The sequence below is a fragment of the Orcinus orca genome, chromosome 3, assembly GCF_937001465.1.
Source record: "Orcinus orca chromosome 3, mOrcOrc1.1, whole genome shotgun sequence".
NCBI lineage: Eukaryota > Metazoa > Chordata > Mammalia > Artiodactyla > Delphinidae > Orcinus > Orcinus orca.
Window position 1 is genome coordinate 19,563,368 of NC_064561.1, and position 12,729 is coordinate 19,576,096.

At 48.8% G+C, this 12,729-nt stretch overlaps 3 protein-coding genes across 3 annotated transcripts; 2 read left to right on the forward strand and 1 right to left on the reverse strand.

Annotated features, from left to right (window-relative positions):
- The first annotated feature begins 2,670 nt into the window (after positions 1–2,670).
- Positions 2,671–7,984, forward strand: F12 (coagulation factor XII). Its single transcript, XM_049707474.1, is given in 15 exon segments — positions 2,671–3,699; positions 4,144–4,281; positions 4,284–4,317; positions 4,601–4,711; positions 4,851–4,982; positions 5,145–5,249; positions 5,396–5,567; positions 5,653–5,882; positions 5,980–6,211; positions 6,474–6,585; positions 6,587–6,611; positions 6,707–6,856; positions 7,420–7,517; positions 7,519–7,569; positions 7,661–7,984. Coding segments are annotated over 15 exon segments (2,058 nt in total). The 5' UTR covers positions 2,671–3,399; the 3' UTR covers positions 7,829–7,984.
- A 2,451-nt stretch (positions 7,985–10,435) lies between these two features.
- LOC101287031 (mediator of RNA polymerase II transcription subunit 28-like) lies at positions 10,436–11,006 on the reverse strand. The gene is given in 1 exon segment (XM_033414891.2): positions 10,436–11,006. A coding segment is annotated over 1 exon segment (537 nt). The 3' UTR covers positions 10,436–10,469.
- A 498-nt stretch (positions 11,007–11,504) lies between these two features.
- PFN3 (profilin 3) lies at positions 11,505–12,313 on the forward strand. Its single transcript, XM_004284807.4, has one exon. It carries the CDS (start codon positions 11,847–11,849, stop codon positions 12,258–12,260), a length of 414 nt encoding a protein of 137 aa, XP_004284855.1. The 5' UTR covers positions 11,505–11,846; the 3' UTR covers positions 12,261–12,313.
- Positions 12,314–12,729: the final 416 nt, after the last annotated feature.

Here is a 12,729-nt window from a genome sequence, read left to right on the forward strand (position 1 = left end):
GACAAAATTCAACACCCATTTATGATAAAAACTCTCCAGAAAGTGCACATAGAGGGAACCTACCTCAACATAATAAGGCCATATACGACAAACCCACAGCACACATCATTCTCAATGGTGAAAAACTGAAAGATCAGGAACAAGCAAGGGCAAGGATGTCTACTCTCACCACTATTACAACATAGTTTTGGAAGTCCTAGCCACATCAGTCAGAGAAGAAAAAGAAATAAAAGGAATACAACTTGGAAAAGAAGAAGTAAAACTGTCACTATTTGCAGATGACATGATACTATACATAGAGAATCCTAAAGATGCCACCAGAAAACTACTAGAGCTAATCAATGAATTTGATAAAGTTGCAGGATATAAAATTAAGGCACAGAAATCTCTTGCATTCCTATACACTAATGATGAAAAATCTGAAAGAGAAATTAAGGAAACACTTCCATTTACCATTGCAACAAAAAGAATAAAATACCTAGGAATAAACCTACCTAGGGAGACAAAAGACCTGTATGCAGAAAACTATAAGAAACTGATGAAAGAAATTAAAGATGATACAAACAGATGGAGAGATACACCATGTTCTTGCATTGGAAGAATCAATATTGTGAAAATGACTATACTACCCAAAGCAATCTACAGATTTGATGCAATCCCTATCAAATTACCAATGACATTTTTTTACAGAACTAGAACAAAAAATCTTAAAATTTGTTTGGAGACAAAAAAGACCCCGAATAACCAAAGCAGTCTTGAGGGGAAAAAAACGGAGCTGGAGGAATCAGCCTCCCTGACTTCAGACTATACTACAAAGCTACAGTAATCAAGACAATATGGTACTGGCACAAGAACAGAAATATAGATCAATGGAACAGGATAGAAAGCCCAGAGATAAACCCACGCACATATGGTCACCGTATATTTGACAATGGAGGCAAGGATATACAATGGAGAAAAGACAGTCTCTTCAGTAAGTGGTGCTGGGAAAACTGGACAGCTACATGTAAAAGAATGAAATTAGAACATTACCTAACACCATCACAAAAATAAACTCAAAATGGATTAGAGACCTAAATGTAAGACTGGACACTATAAAACTCTTAGAGGAAAACATAGGAAGAACACTCTTTGACATAAATCTCAGCAAGATCTTTTTTGATCCACCTCCTAGAGTAATGGAAATAAAAACAAAAATAAACAAATGGGACATAATGAAACTTAAAAGCTTTTGCACAGCAAAGGAAACTACAAACAAGATGAAAATACAACCCTCAGAATGGGAGAAAATATTTGCAAACGAATCAACGGACAAAGGATCTCCAAATATATCCAAAATATATAGACAGCTCATGGAGCTCAATATTAAAAAAACAAACAACCCAATCCAAAAATGGGCAGAAGACCTAAATAGACATCTCTCCAAAGAAGACATACAGATGGCCAAGAAGCACATGAAAAGCTGCTCAACATCACTAATTATTAGAGAAATGCAAATCAAAACTACAGTGAGGTATCACCTCACACCAGTTAGAATGGGCATCATCAGAAAATCTACAAACAACAAATGCTGGAGAGGGTGTGGAGAAAAGGGAACCCTCTTGCACTGTTGATGGGAATGTAAATTGATACAGCCACTATGGAGAACAGTATGGAGTTTCCTTAACAAACTAAAAATAGAATTACCATATGACCCAGCAATCCCACTACTGGGCATATACCCAGAGGAAACCATAATTCAAAAAGACATATGCACCCCAATGTTCATTGCAGCACTATTTACAATAGCCAGAACATGGAAGCAATGTAAATGCCCATCGACAGACGAATGGATAATGATGTGGTACATATAAACAATGGAATATTACTCAGCCATAAAAAAGGAATGAAATTGGGTCATTTGTTGAGACGTGGATGGATCTAGAGTCTGTCATACAGAGTGAAGTAAGTCAGAAAGAGAAAAACAAATATCATATATTAATGCATATATGGAACCTAGAAAAATGGTACAGATGAACCAGTTTGCAGGGCAGAAATTGAGACACAGATGTAGATAACAAACGTATGGACAAAAAGGGGGGAAAGTGGCAGGGGTGGTGTGGTGTGATGCATTGGGAGATTGGGATTGACATATATACACTAATATGTATAAAATGGATGAGTTATGAGAACCTGCTGTATAAAAAAATAAATAAAATTTAAAAATTAAAAAAAAAAGACACTTGTTTACAGTAGGAGTTGAAACAAGATGCAGAGCATCACCTTGTTTGACCTCAGCTGGGAATTGCACTTCAGGTGACTCAAATTTTTCACCGCTCTGTGCATGTCCACAAATGACAGTGAAAGCCCCTTGAGTATTGGTTTGGGGTTACAGATAAATTTTAGCAAGAAGTGCAGATAAGCAAATACAGAATCTGAATGAGGCTCAATTGTACTATTTTTAAAAATTACAATAGCAATATTTTTATTGTAAAAACTTTATAAATTACGGAAATAGAAAAGAAGGAAAAGTCACCCATAATCCACTATCTTCCAAAAACCACTGTTACAAATTTTGGAGATTTCTTTCTAGATTTATTTTTTATGCATATGTAAACATATTTTTACAAAAATAGGACCATACTGACATGCTGGGTTTTTAAATAAATAAATAAATTTATTTATTTATTTTTGTCGGAGTTGGGTGTTTGTTGCTGCGCGCGGGGTTTATCACTAGTTGCCGCGAGTGGGGGCTACTCTTCATTGCGGTGCGCAGGCTTCTCATTGCGGTGGCTTCTCTTGTTGCAGAGCATGGGCTCTAGGCATGCGTGCTTCAGTAGTTGTGGCTCACGGGCAGTAGAGCGCAGGCTGAGTAGTTGTGGCGTACAGGCTTAGCTTCTCTGCGGCATGTGGGATCTTCCCGGACCAGGGCTTGAACCCGTGTCCCGGGCATTGGCAGGTGGATTCCTATTCACTGCGCCACCAGGGAATCCCCGTCTCAACCATTTTTAAGTGTACAGTTCAGTGATATTAAGTACACTCGTATTGTTGTGCAATCATTACCACCATCTATCTCCAGAATTCTTTGCATCTTGCAAAACTGAAACCCTTCATCTGTACTATGTATGATTTTTGCCATTTTTAACAGATGAGAAAACTAAGGCTCAGAGTGGTCAAGTGACTTCAACATTCAACAAGTATTTATTAAGTGCCTACTTTGTAGCAAGCACTCTTCTAGGCCTGGAGGCTGCAGACTTGTCTAAAGTCACGCAATTAGTAGTTGGTGGAGTCAGGAGTCCACCAACTGACTCCAGAAACCCAACTCTTAAGCAGGATGTGGTCTTGAAGGCACAATGATCTTTTCAAAGGTCTATCCTTTTTCCAACCAGACTCTGAGGGGTGGTACCTGGGCAATGGGGCATGGGGAAAGTCATTAAGGAGTGTGTTACCCCTGCAGTTCTCACTGTCACTGGGGAGCCCTGCCACTTCCCCTTTCAGTACCACTGGCAGCTGTATCACAAATTTATCCACAGAGGCTGGCCTGGCCCCGACCCTGGTAAGACTACCCTGGAAGGGTTGGAGCAGGGGTCTGGGGGAGGTAGACTCTGCCCATCCTTCTGTCCAAGGAACCCTGCTTGGAGAGAAGGGGCTGTGATAGGGAAGGGCAGCCCAGCCTCTTGGGCAGAGCTAGGAAGCTTCATCTCTTTCTTTCTTTTTTTTTTATTTATTGAAGTATAGTTGATTTACAATATTGTGTTGGTTTCAGGTGTACAGCAAAATGATTCAGTTATATATATATATTTTTTCAGATTATTTTCCATTATAAGTTATTACAAGATATTGAATATAGTTCCCTGTATTATACAGTAAATCCTTGTTGCTTATCTATTTTATGTATAGTAGTGTGTATCTGTTAATCTCATATTCCTAATTTATCACCCCCACCCCCGTTTTCCCCTTTGGTAATTGTAAGTTTGTTTTCTATGTCTGTAAGTCTGTTTCTATTTTGTATATAGATTCATTTGTTATTGTTTAGATTCCACATATAAATGCTATCGCATAATATTTGTCTTTCTCCATCTGACTTACTTCACTTAGTATGGTATTCCCTAGGTCCACCCATGTTACTGAAAATGGCAATATTTCATTCTTTTTTAATGGCTGAATAATATTCCGTTGTGTATATACCACATCTTCTTAAACCAATCATCCATTGATGGGCACTTGGGTCACTTCCATGTCTTAAGCCTTATCTCTGTCTACAGGTGTGCTACCACCCCCAACTTCAAGAAGGATCAGCGATGTGGGCATACTGCCTGGAGCCAAAGAAAGTGAAAGGTGCCACACAACCTTTGGCGTGGCACAGGGCCCTCTCCCCGACCCTAGCTACTCTCCTGGGTATCATCAGATCTAAAACATATGGGACTCTGGGCCCACCTATCTCCTTCCCTCCCAGAGGGAGAAGTTCTAAGAGGGGGTAGCCCCATTTTTCAGGTGGGTAAACTAAGGCTTGGAAATTTGGAGGGCCAAGGTCAAAAGACAAGCAGGTTTGGGTAGGGACTTGGCCCCATCTGTTTGATTCAGGCTCCCCACTCTTTCTCCCCCTGTGTTCATCTCTCAGATCACTGCAGCAAACACAAACCCTGCCAGAAAGGAGAGACCTGTGTGAACATGCCAAATGGCCCACACTGCATCTGTCCAGATCACTTCACTGGGAAGCACGGCCAGAGAGGTAAGGAGATGCTGAGGCCAGGGGAGGGGCTGCTGGGGAACAGGGGCAGCCACGGGCCTACTGAAGAGGTCCTGTGGATTCCCAGAGATTTGGCATGGTCCCACACTCTCCTGAGACTACCCTACCCCTTTGTCCCCAGAGAAGTGCTTTGAGCCCCAGCTTCTTTGGTTCTTCCAGGAGAATGAAATATGGCACAGGCTTGAGCTGGCAGGTGTAGCCAAGTGCCAGTGCAATGGTCCGAATGCCCAGTGCAAGCCACTGGCCAGCCAGGGTGAGTAGATCGGTGGGGAGCTGGCCAGGGAGGAGGGCAGAAGGTGGGAAAGAAAGGCTGGCAGGAGGTCAGGTGGTGTGCCAGCGTAAGAGGGAGCTCTCTGGGTAGGGGGGGGCGGGGGTCTTTGAGCCTAGGGGTGGCTCAACATGCTCCTTCTCCCAGTCTGCCGTACCAACCCATGTCTCAATGGGGGCAGCTGCCTACAGGCGGACGGCCACCGCCTGTGCAGTTGCCCCACGGGCTACGCTGGACGCTTGTGCGAAGTGGGTGAGTTAGGGTGTCTGGGAAGCAGAAGCCCCGCCCCCACGTGGGAAGGGCTTGCAGAGAGGGAGGAGGGAGAGTGAAGAAGTGGGTGAGAGAGCGGCAGGAGACCGTTCCATACCCTAGCTGTAGGGAGCCTTCTCTCTCCCCAGACCACAAGGCGAACTGTTACGACGACCGCGACCACGGGCTCAGCTACCGCGGCGTGGCCCGGACTAAGCTCTGGGGTGCACCCTGTCAGCCGTGGGCCTCCGAGGCCACCTACTGGAATGTGACCGCAGAGCAAGCGCTGAACGGGAGACTGGGCGACCACGCCTTCTGCCGGTGCGCGGTTGGGGCAGGGCTGGGCGTCTCTTTCCGCCCCAGGGCCCTCTAGGGCTTCTCAACCACCCCGACCCCGTGGTTGCAGGAACCAGGACAACGACACCCGCCCGTGGTGCTTTGTTCGGAGAGGCGACCGACTAAGCTCGAATTATTGCCGCCTGGCACTGTGCCAGGCCCCAGCCCCGGCGGCGCCCCAAATCCCTCCTCCGATCCGGATCTCATCTGGGCACCAGTACTTCCCTTTGCCCTCGCTTTCGGCTTTGCAGAAACCTCAGTCCACGACCCAGACCCCGCTTCGACCCCTGACCTCAGGTTGTTGGGAAAAGTTAAGAATCCGAGCAGAGAAAGCACGGGACGAGCTACATTCCAAGATCGTGGGTCTCCCGGCCCTCAGCCTGGGCTTCTCCCACAGGCTGGCGCTCGCCGCCCGAGCAGCGGACTCCCCTGCCCAGCGCGGGCCCGGCGGGCTGTGGACGGTGGCTCCACAAACGGCTGTCCTCGCTGAGCCGCGTCGTCGGGGGACTGATGGCGCTCCCCGGGGCGCACCCCTACATCGCCGCGCTGTAACAGGGCCAAAATTTCTGCACCGGCAGCCTCATCGCCCCCTGTTGAGTGCTGACCGCGGCTCACTGCCTGCAGAACCGGCGAGTGCCTGAGCGCTCAGCTCCCGGCCCTGGATCCCTAGCTCCTCTCTCCTGTGCCCAGCTTCCGCGCGACACCTGAACACGTGCCCTACCTCTACGCGTCCCCTACCTCTACGCGTCCCCGCCCACCTTTCCCCCTTCTCCCTTTCAGAGCTCCCCAGGAGGAAGCTGAAACCCAAGAAGGGGCTCGGAAAGAGGAGGGTCCCGCAGGATGCCTGTGGCCGGCTCTGAGCACGCTTCCTTTTCCCGACCCTGCCCCCAGACCTGCGCCAGAGGAGCTGACAGTGGTGCTCGGCCAGGACCGCCATAACCAGAGCTATGAGCAGTGCCAGACGCTGGCCGTGCGTGCCTACCCCCTGCACGAGGCCTTCTCGCGTTATCACCTACCAGCACGACCTGGGTGCGTGGGGGCGCCCCAGCGGGGATCAGGGGAAAGGGTGGGCGGGGCTCGAAGTCCTAGCGTCCCGGTCTCATGCTCCTCCCCGCTTGGGTTAGCTCTGGTGCGCCTGCAGGAGAGCGCTGAAGGCTGCTGCGCGCACCCGTCGCCTTTCGTTCAGCCAGTGTGCCTGCCGAGTAGCGCCGCCCTCCCGGCCGAATCTGAAGCCGCGCTCTGCGAAGTGGCCGGCTGGGGTCACCAGTTAGAAGGTAGGCAGAACCGCTAGGGGTGGGAGGGAAACCTCTGGCCACCGGGGTAGGCAAGAGAAGGCCGCAGGTTTGGTACCGCCAGGGACAGGTGGGGCCGACCTGGTGGGTTGTGAGGACGTGCAGGGCCCTTGTCTCTGCAGTCTGCTTCTCCAAGAGCTTGGTATTCACTGTTGGGGGGCGTCCCCAAATCTGAGGCGTATCGGGAGAATCGCACTTTCTCTTGATTCCCTCTGGGCACAGGGCTGCAAGGGCTACTAGGACGCTGGCCCGCGCTGGAGCAGTAGGTGGGCTGGATGGGGACCAAGGTTTTGAGACACTGGATGGGAAGTTGGGGTGGGGTTCCGAAGCAGTCCTGCTTCCTCCTGGTTCATTCACATAACCGCTCCTCTCTGGCCTCAGTTTTCTCGTCTATGAAATAGTGTTAAAGGCAACTCACTCTCTCTCGGGCTTGTTGCGAGGGAGGCAGGAGATTAGCGGGTTTGGAAGAGCCTGGCGCAGCCAGGTCCATGGCTTGGGCGGAGAGGAGTTGGGAGGGGTGTGAGGAAGGCGCTCTCGGTTCGCAGGGCCAGGGTAATATTCCAGCTTCCTGCAGTAGACTCAGGTGCCGCTCATCCATCCGGAGCGCTGCTCCGCCCCCGACGTGCACGGAGCCGCCTTCATCCCCCGGCATGCTCTGCGCTGGCTTCCTCGAGGGTGGCACTGACGCGTGCCAGGTGAGCCCTTGGACCCACTTGGTGCCCTCCTCCAACCCGGTCAAGTGCAGACCTCAAGCCAAGGGCGCTGAGCCGCGTGTCCCCGACCCAGGGTAACTCCAGGGGCCCTCTGGTGTGTGAGGATGAGACCGCAGAGCGCCAGCTCATCCTGCGAGGCATCGTCAGCTGGGGTTCAGGTTGCGGCGACCACCACATGCCAGGTGTATACACCGACGTGGCCAACTACCTAGCCTGGATCCGGGAGCACACCGCTTCCTGACCGCCCCGGGACTCGTCTTTCCCTCCTGGGCAATTCTGGAATGGAAGTGTGGCTGAGGCTTGATCATGGATAGCAAGGAATGTGTTCCATTCCCCCCAGCGCTGCCAGCCCGGCTCCAGGCATGGCATAGAAATCAGTAAAGTGCTTTTGAAGATGCTTGAAAGGCACAGCTCTTCAGGTGTCCCGTTGGGAAATGCCAAGATAGTATACCGGTGCTCAACTTCTCCACACCCCTTCAGAGAACAGAATCTATTGAGATCTGATGCAAGGTTTAGATTCCTGTCCAGCTGACATTTACTAAGCCACTCTGTGTACCAAACCTGTGCAAGGTGACTCCACATGTATGAAACTCGTATTTTAAGTTTATAGAACAGGAGTTCTCAACCTCGACTGTACATCAGAATCACCATGGGGAGCTTTTTGAACCTATGCCCAACATCCACCTCAGGCCAATTAAATCAATATTTCTAGGGAAGGGGGGTGGGTGGGTAGCCATTTGTTTTGTTTTGTTTTTTTACAAACAGAAAAAAGTGAAATGTTTATTTGGCAGAAAACTTTTGAAGTTAATAAAGAAATGACAATAACTGGTACACACATTAATTCAAAATATTTCTACTAAGCACCAAATAGAATAGTTCCTGAACTTTTCACTAAGAATCTCTTTCATTACTGAAAGAATGCTAAAATGTAATCAATTTAGTTAGGTTTTTAATCAAGAAATCTAAAGCTGCCAATCAGAGCTTCTAATTGGCATGAGATGACCAGGTTAACAACCTTGAAATCAGATAATGTGATTAAAAACAACTTTTAAAAGCTTTGTTTAGGGCTTCCCTGGTGGCGCAGTGGTTGAGAGTCCACCTGCCGATGCAGGGGACACGGGTTCATGCCCTGGTCCGGGAAGATCCCACATGCCGCGGAGCAGCTGGGCCCGTGAGCCATGGCTGCTGAGCCTGCACGTCTGGAGCCTGTGCTCCGCACCGGGAGAGGCCACAACAGCTAGAGGCCCACATACCGCAAAAAAAAAAAAAAAAAAGCTTTGTTTAACTATATACTCTGAATGAGAGAATTTGTTGCCTCCGGCTGTGTACCATACACACACATACACAAACAAAAATAAGTACTAAGTTATTATATATAAAAGATAATAAACGGTCCCTGCATATTCAGAGGGGAATAATGCCTACTTCTCATGAGGAACAAGGAGACAGATTACTAACTCCAGAGGGAGAATCAAGCAAGGCTGGCAGAAGAGACAAGAAGTCCTGTGTCCTGTGGATACGACGGAGAGGGCCTTTGGAGGCTGCAGAGACCAGGTGGCGTCCAGGCCAGAGGGGAACTTGAGTGGATGTCAAGGTGGGTGGGGCAGGGCCTTCAAGGCTGGAGAAAAAGCGAGCCAAGACACCGAGTCACAGAATTACTGCCTGTTCAAGAGACAGTGCAGCACTTGGTGAGAGAGAAGGGGTGTAATCTAATGAGGGAATGTGAACAACAGAGAAAGGAAAGCCTCATCCAAGGAGACCAGGCACAATGCCGGTCTGTATTTCTCAACAGCAGACCAGGCACAATGCTGGTTTGTATTTCTCAACAGCGGTTCAACAGAGAATCTGAGGTGGCCTGTGCGGCTGGCAGAGGGTAAAATATCTTCCCAAACACCGAGTCTCCCATGCACCCTGCAGCCAGCCTCCCACCTCGAGGCCCCAGTCCCTTGGAATCAACACCACCCATTAGCAAGAAATTCATTAATGGAAAAATCTGCTCCAAATAGCAGAACAAACAAACAAAACTCAAAACTCAGAGATGATTACAGCAAACTTTAACCCTCATACTTCACCTATGCCCCTATTGAGATCAGGGTCCGCTCTGTTACTTAAACTGATTATTGAGGAAATGAATATCACTAGCATATCACTGCTCCTACCACCCCCAAAAGTAAATAAACACTACACAAAATATAAACTTACCCCAAATAAAAGTCAACATTAACTTAAGGATACTACTGGATCCCTATAGCACTAGGTTACTGCAGTACAATAACAGTTACTACGCTAACCTACGATATTATAATCCTCTTCCAACCTATTTACAAAATATCCTCATACTGAGGTTCTGGAAGTGTTACACTGTTGCATTAGACTCCTCTTCTTGAGGTAGTTCAAAGTCTTGAAAAACAGCAAATTTACATATTTTTATATACTGCCACTGATGGGTAAATTATCATAAAAGGCCTACAACCGAAATCCTCATCCTTTGATATGCAGATCAGATCATACAAGCTTTTCCCCTCAGATCATACAAAGTAATGTAAAACTGGAAACAGAGAGATTAACACTCATTCAAAAATAAAAATAATAACAAGCAGCAAAAACCAAAAACATAAAAAGGAATCTGTAAATGGCATCACACTAACAGTCTTAAACTTTGCTAAAGACAATATACTTGGTTTACCAAAGCAATAAGCATTTTATAAAGTACTCCAGAAATAACACTTATAAAAATAGGGGGGAAATTTTAGATGAGAGCACAAAACTAAAATCATATTCTCTGGCAAAAAGTTCTCCCAAAATGGCATGTCTACAAGAAGTGATGTTTGACAAAACTGTTGGCTGACTCAGCCACGAGCTCATGTTCAGGTGGCTTTTCCTCAGGTTTGCTTCATCGGTGAAAGGGTATTTGCAGATGCCTGCTTGAGGTAGGCCAGGGAACCCTGAGGGATGTTGGCTGGCTTTTTGTGCTGCCTGTTGATGTCCTCCAGCACCTGCTGCCAATGTCTCAGTTTTGTTAAGTGCTTCTGGACCAGAGCACCCTTCCACTGTAATTCGTTCCTCAGTTCCGAGACATCCTCTTTGATAACTTGCTCTGGTTTCTGGACAGATAACTGCAATCTTTTTTGGAGGAAAAAACATTCTGTCTGTCTCACAATATCTAGAAATTTCTGGATACACTGATCAACACCAGTTCGAATTTCTTCCTGATCTGTACCATTGACATAATCCTGACTCACCAGAGAAGCAAAGCAGGCCTCGAACAATGACTCCGACTCGTCCACCAAGGTACTGTTAGAAGTTCTCAGAATGCCGGGTATGGCCTGAAGAAGCGAAGCCTAGCCCAATAACCCCGGCGGGGGTGGCGGGGGTCCATGTGGCTGTCCGGAGAACATGCCTCCCAGCGGAGCCGCCATTTCTAAAATGGCCTAGCCATTTGTTTTAAAACCTCCCCAGGTGATTCTATCTGCAGCGGAGGTTGAGAACCATGGTTAGAAGTACTTAACATTAAATCAGTGGTGTGGACCCTTAAGACTGGTGGCGTGGAAGACCCTCACCCCTGCCCCAACTGTCACTAGGGCAGTGGGTCTCAAAGTGTGGTTCCTGGACCAGCAGCAGCATCGCCAGGGAACTTGTTAGAAATGCGTATTCTCTGGCTGCATCCCATACTGCAGAATGAGAAACTCTGACTTGGGGCCCAGCAATCTGTTTATCAGCTTTCCAGGAGATTCTGATACTCCTAATGTTTGAGAACCACATTCTGGGAGTTGAATGGTTATCAGGCTGAGAGGTCAGGCAGTTTAGACATGGCACCTTTCTTTTTATTCTTAAACTCGTGTGCTGTGCTTGATGGGCCATTTAAGTGTTCGCTTGTCTGTTTTGAGAGTTATTTTGACTCGTGCGATTCCCTCCTTCAGGCTAACTTTATTTTTTTTTTTCTGCTTATCACACTTTTATTGTAGAAAATTTGAAAAATATAGGATAAAAGTACGAAGAAATGAAAATCACCTGTATCTTACCATCTAGAAATAACTGCCATTATCTACTAACGTTAGAACTTCATCAGGTGTAAGATATGAACACCGCCCCACCCGCACCCCATTCTCCAGCGTAGGTATCCGTTCTGTGACCTTGCAGCCATCTCAACGTCACAACCCCGCCCCCCCAATACGTCATAGTGCCCCGGGCGTTCCAGGTGCGCGGCGCAGCAGGACAACCCTCGAAAGTGAGAGGCGAGGGACGCACTCTGAGCCGGAATGGGCGACTGGAAAGGCTACATCAGTGCGGTGCTGCGGGACCAGCGCATCGACGACGTGGCCATCGTGGGCCACTCGGACAATCGCTGCGTGTGGGCATCGCGGCCCGGTGGCCTGCTGGCGGCCATCTCACCGCAGGAGGTGGGTGTACTCACCGGGCCGGACCGGCGCACCTTCCTGCAGGCGGGCCTGAGTGTGGCGGGCCGCCGCTGCTGCGTCATCCGAGACCACCTGCTGGCCGAGGGCGATGGAGTGCTGGACGCGCGCACTAAGGGGAAGGACGGGCGCGCCATCTGCGTGGGCCACACGCCGCGTGCACTCCTCGTGCTCATGGGCCGGCGGGGCGTGCATGGGGGCGTTCTCAACAAGACGATGCACGAGCTGATCCATGGGCTGCGCTCGCAGGGCACCTAGCAGGACAGCCAGACAGCGCCAAAATAAAGTCTGACCTGGGCATGGCAGACTCACCCTCCGGTCGTGAGGGGGACGGGGAGGGTTGCAGATGCGGAAAGTACTTTACTAGAAGATCCTTGCAGAAAGGGTATCTGGTGAGGTTGGTATTATGAGTCCAGAGGCTTCCCAGCCTCCTGAGCCCTACATCAGGCCCTCCCATGGGTGCCCTGCCTGTGGCCTAACTCCCTAGGCCAGAGTCCAAGGGCCTTGGTCCCTTCTCAGGGTCCTAAGGACGGCCAACCCGAGGAGGGAGTTCTCAAACCCTCTAACTCAGGCCTGAGCATCCTCTCCCACAAAACTTTCCACAGATCTGTGTGGGACATACTGCAAAGGAAGTCCCGTCCCCACCCTCCCACAACACTCACTAAGTTGGAGGCCAGGATACTTCTCACCCCCTCCACATGGCAAGAGGAAGCACTAGTGAGGGTTG

Coding starts and splice junctions, on each gene's coding strand:
- PFN3 (XM_004284807.4), top strand. CDS start 11,847: ATGGGCGACTGGAAAGGCTACATCAGTGCGGTGCTGCGGGACCAGCGC.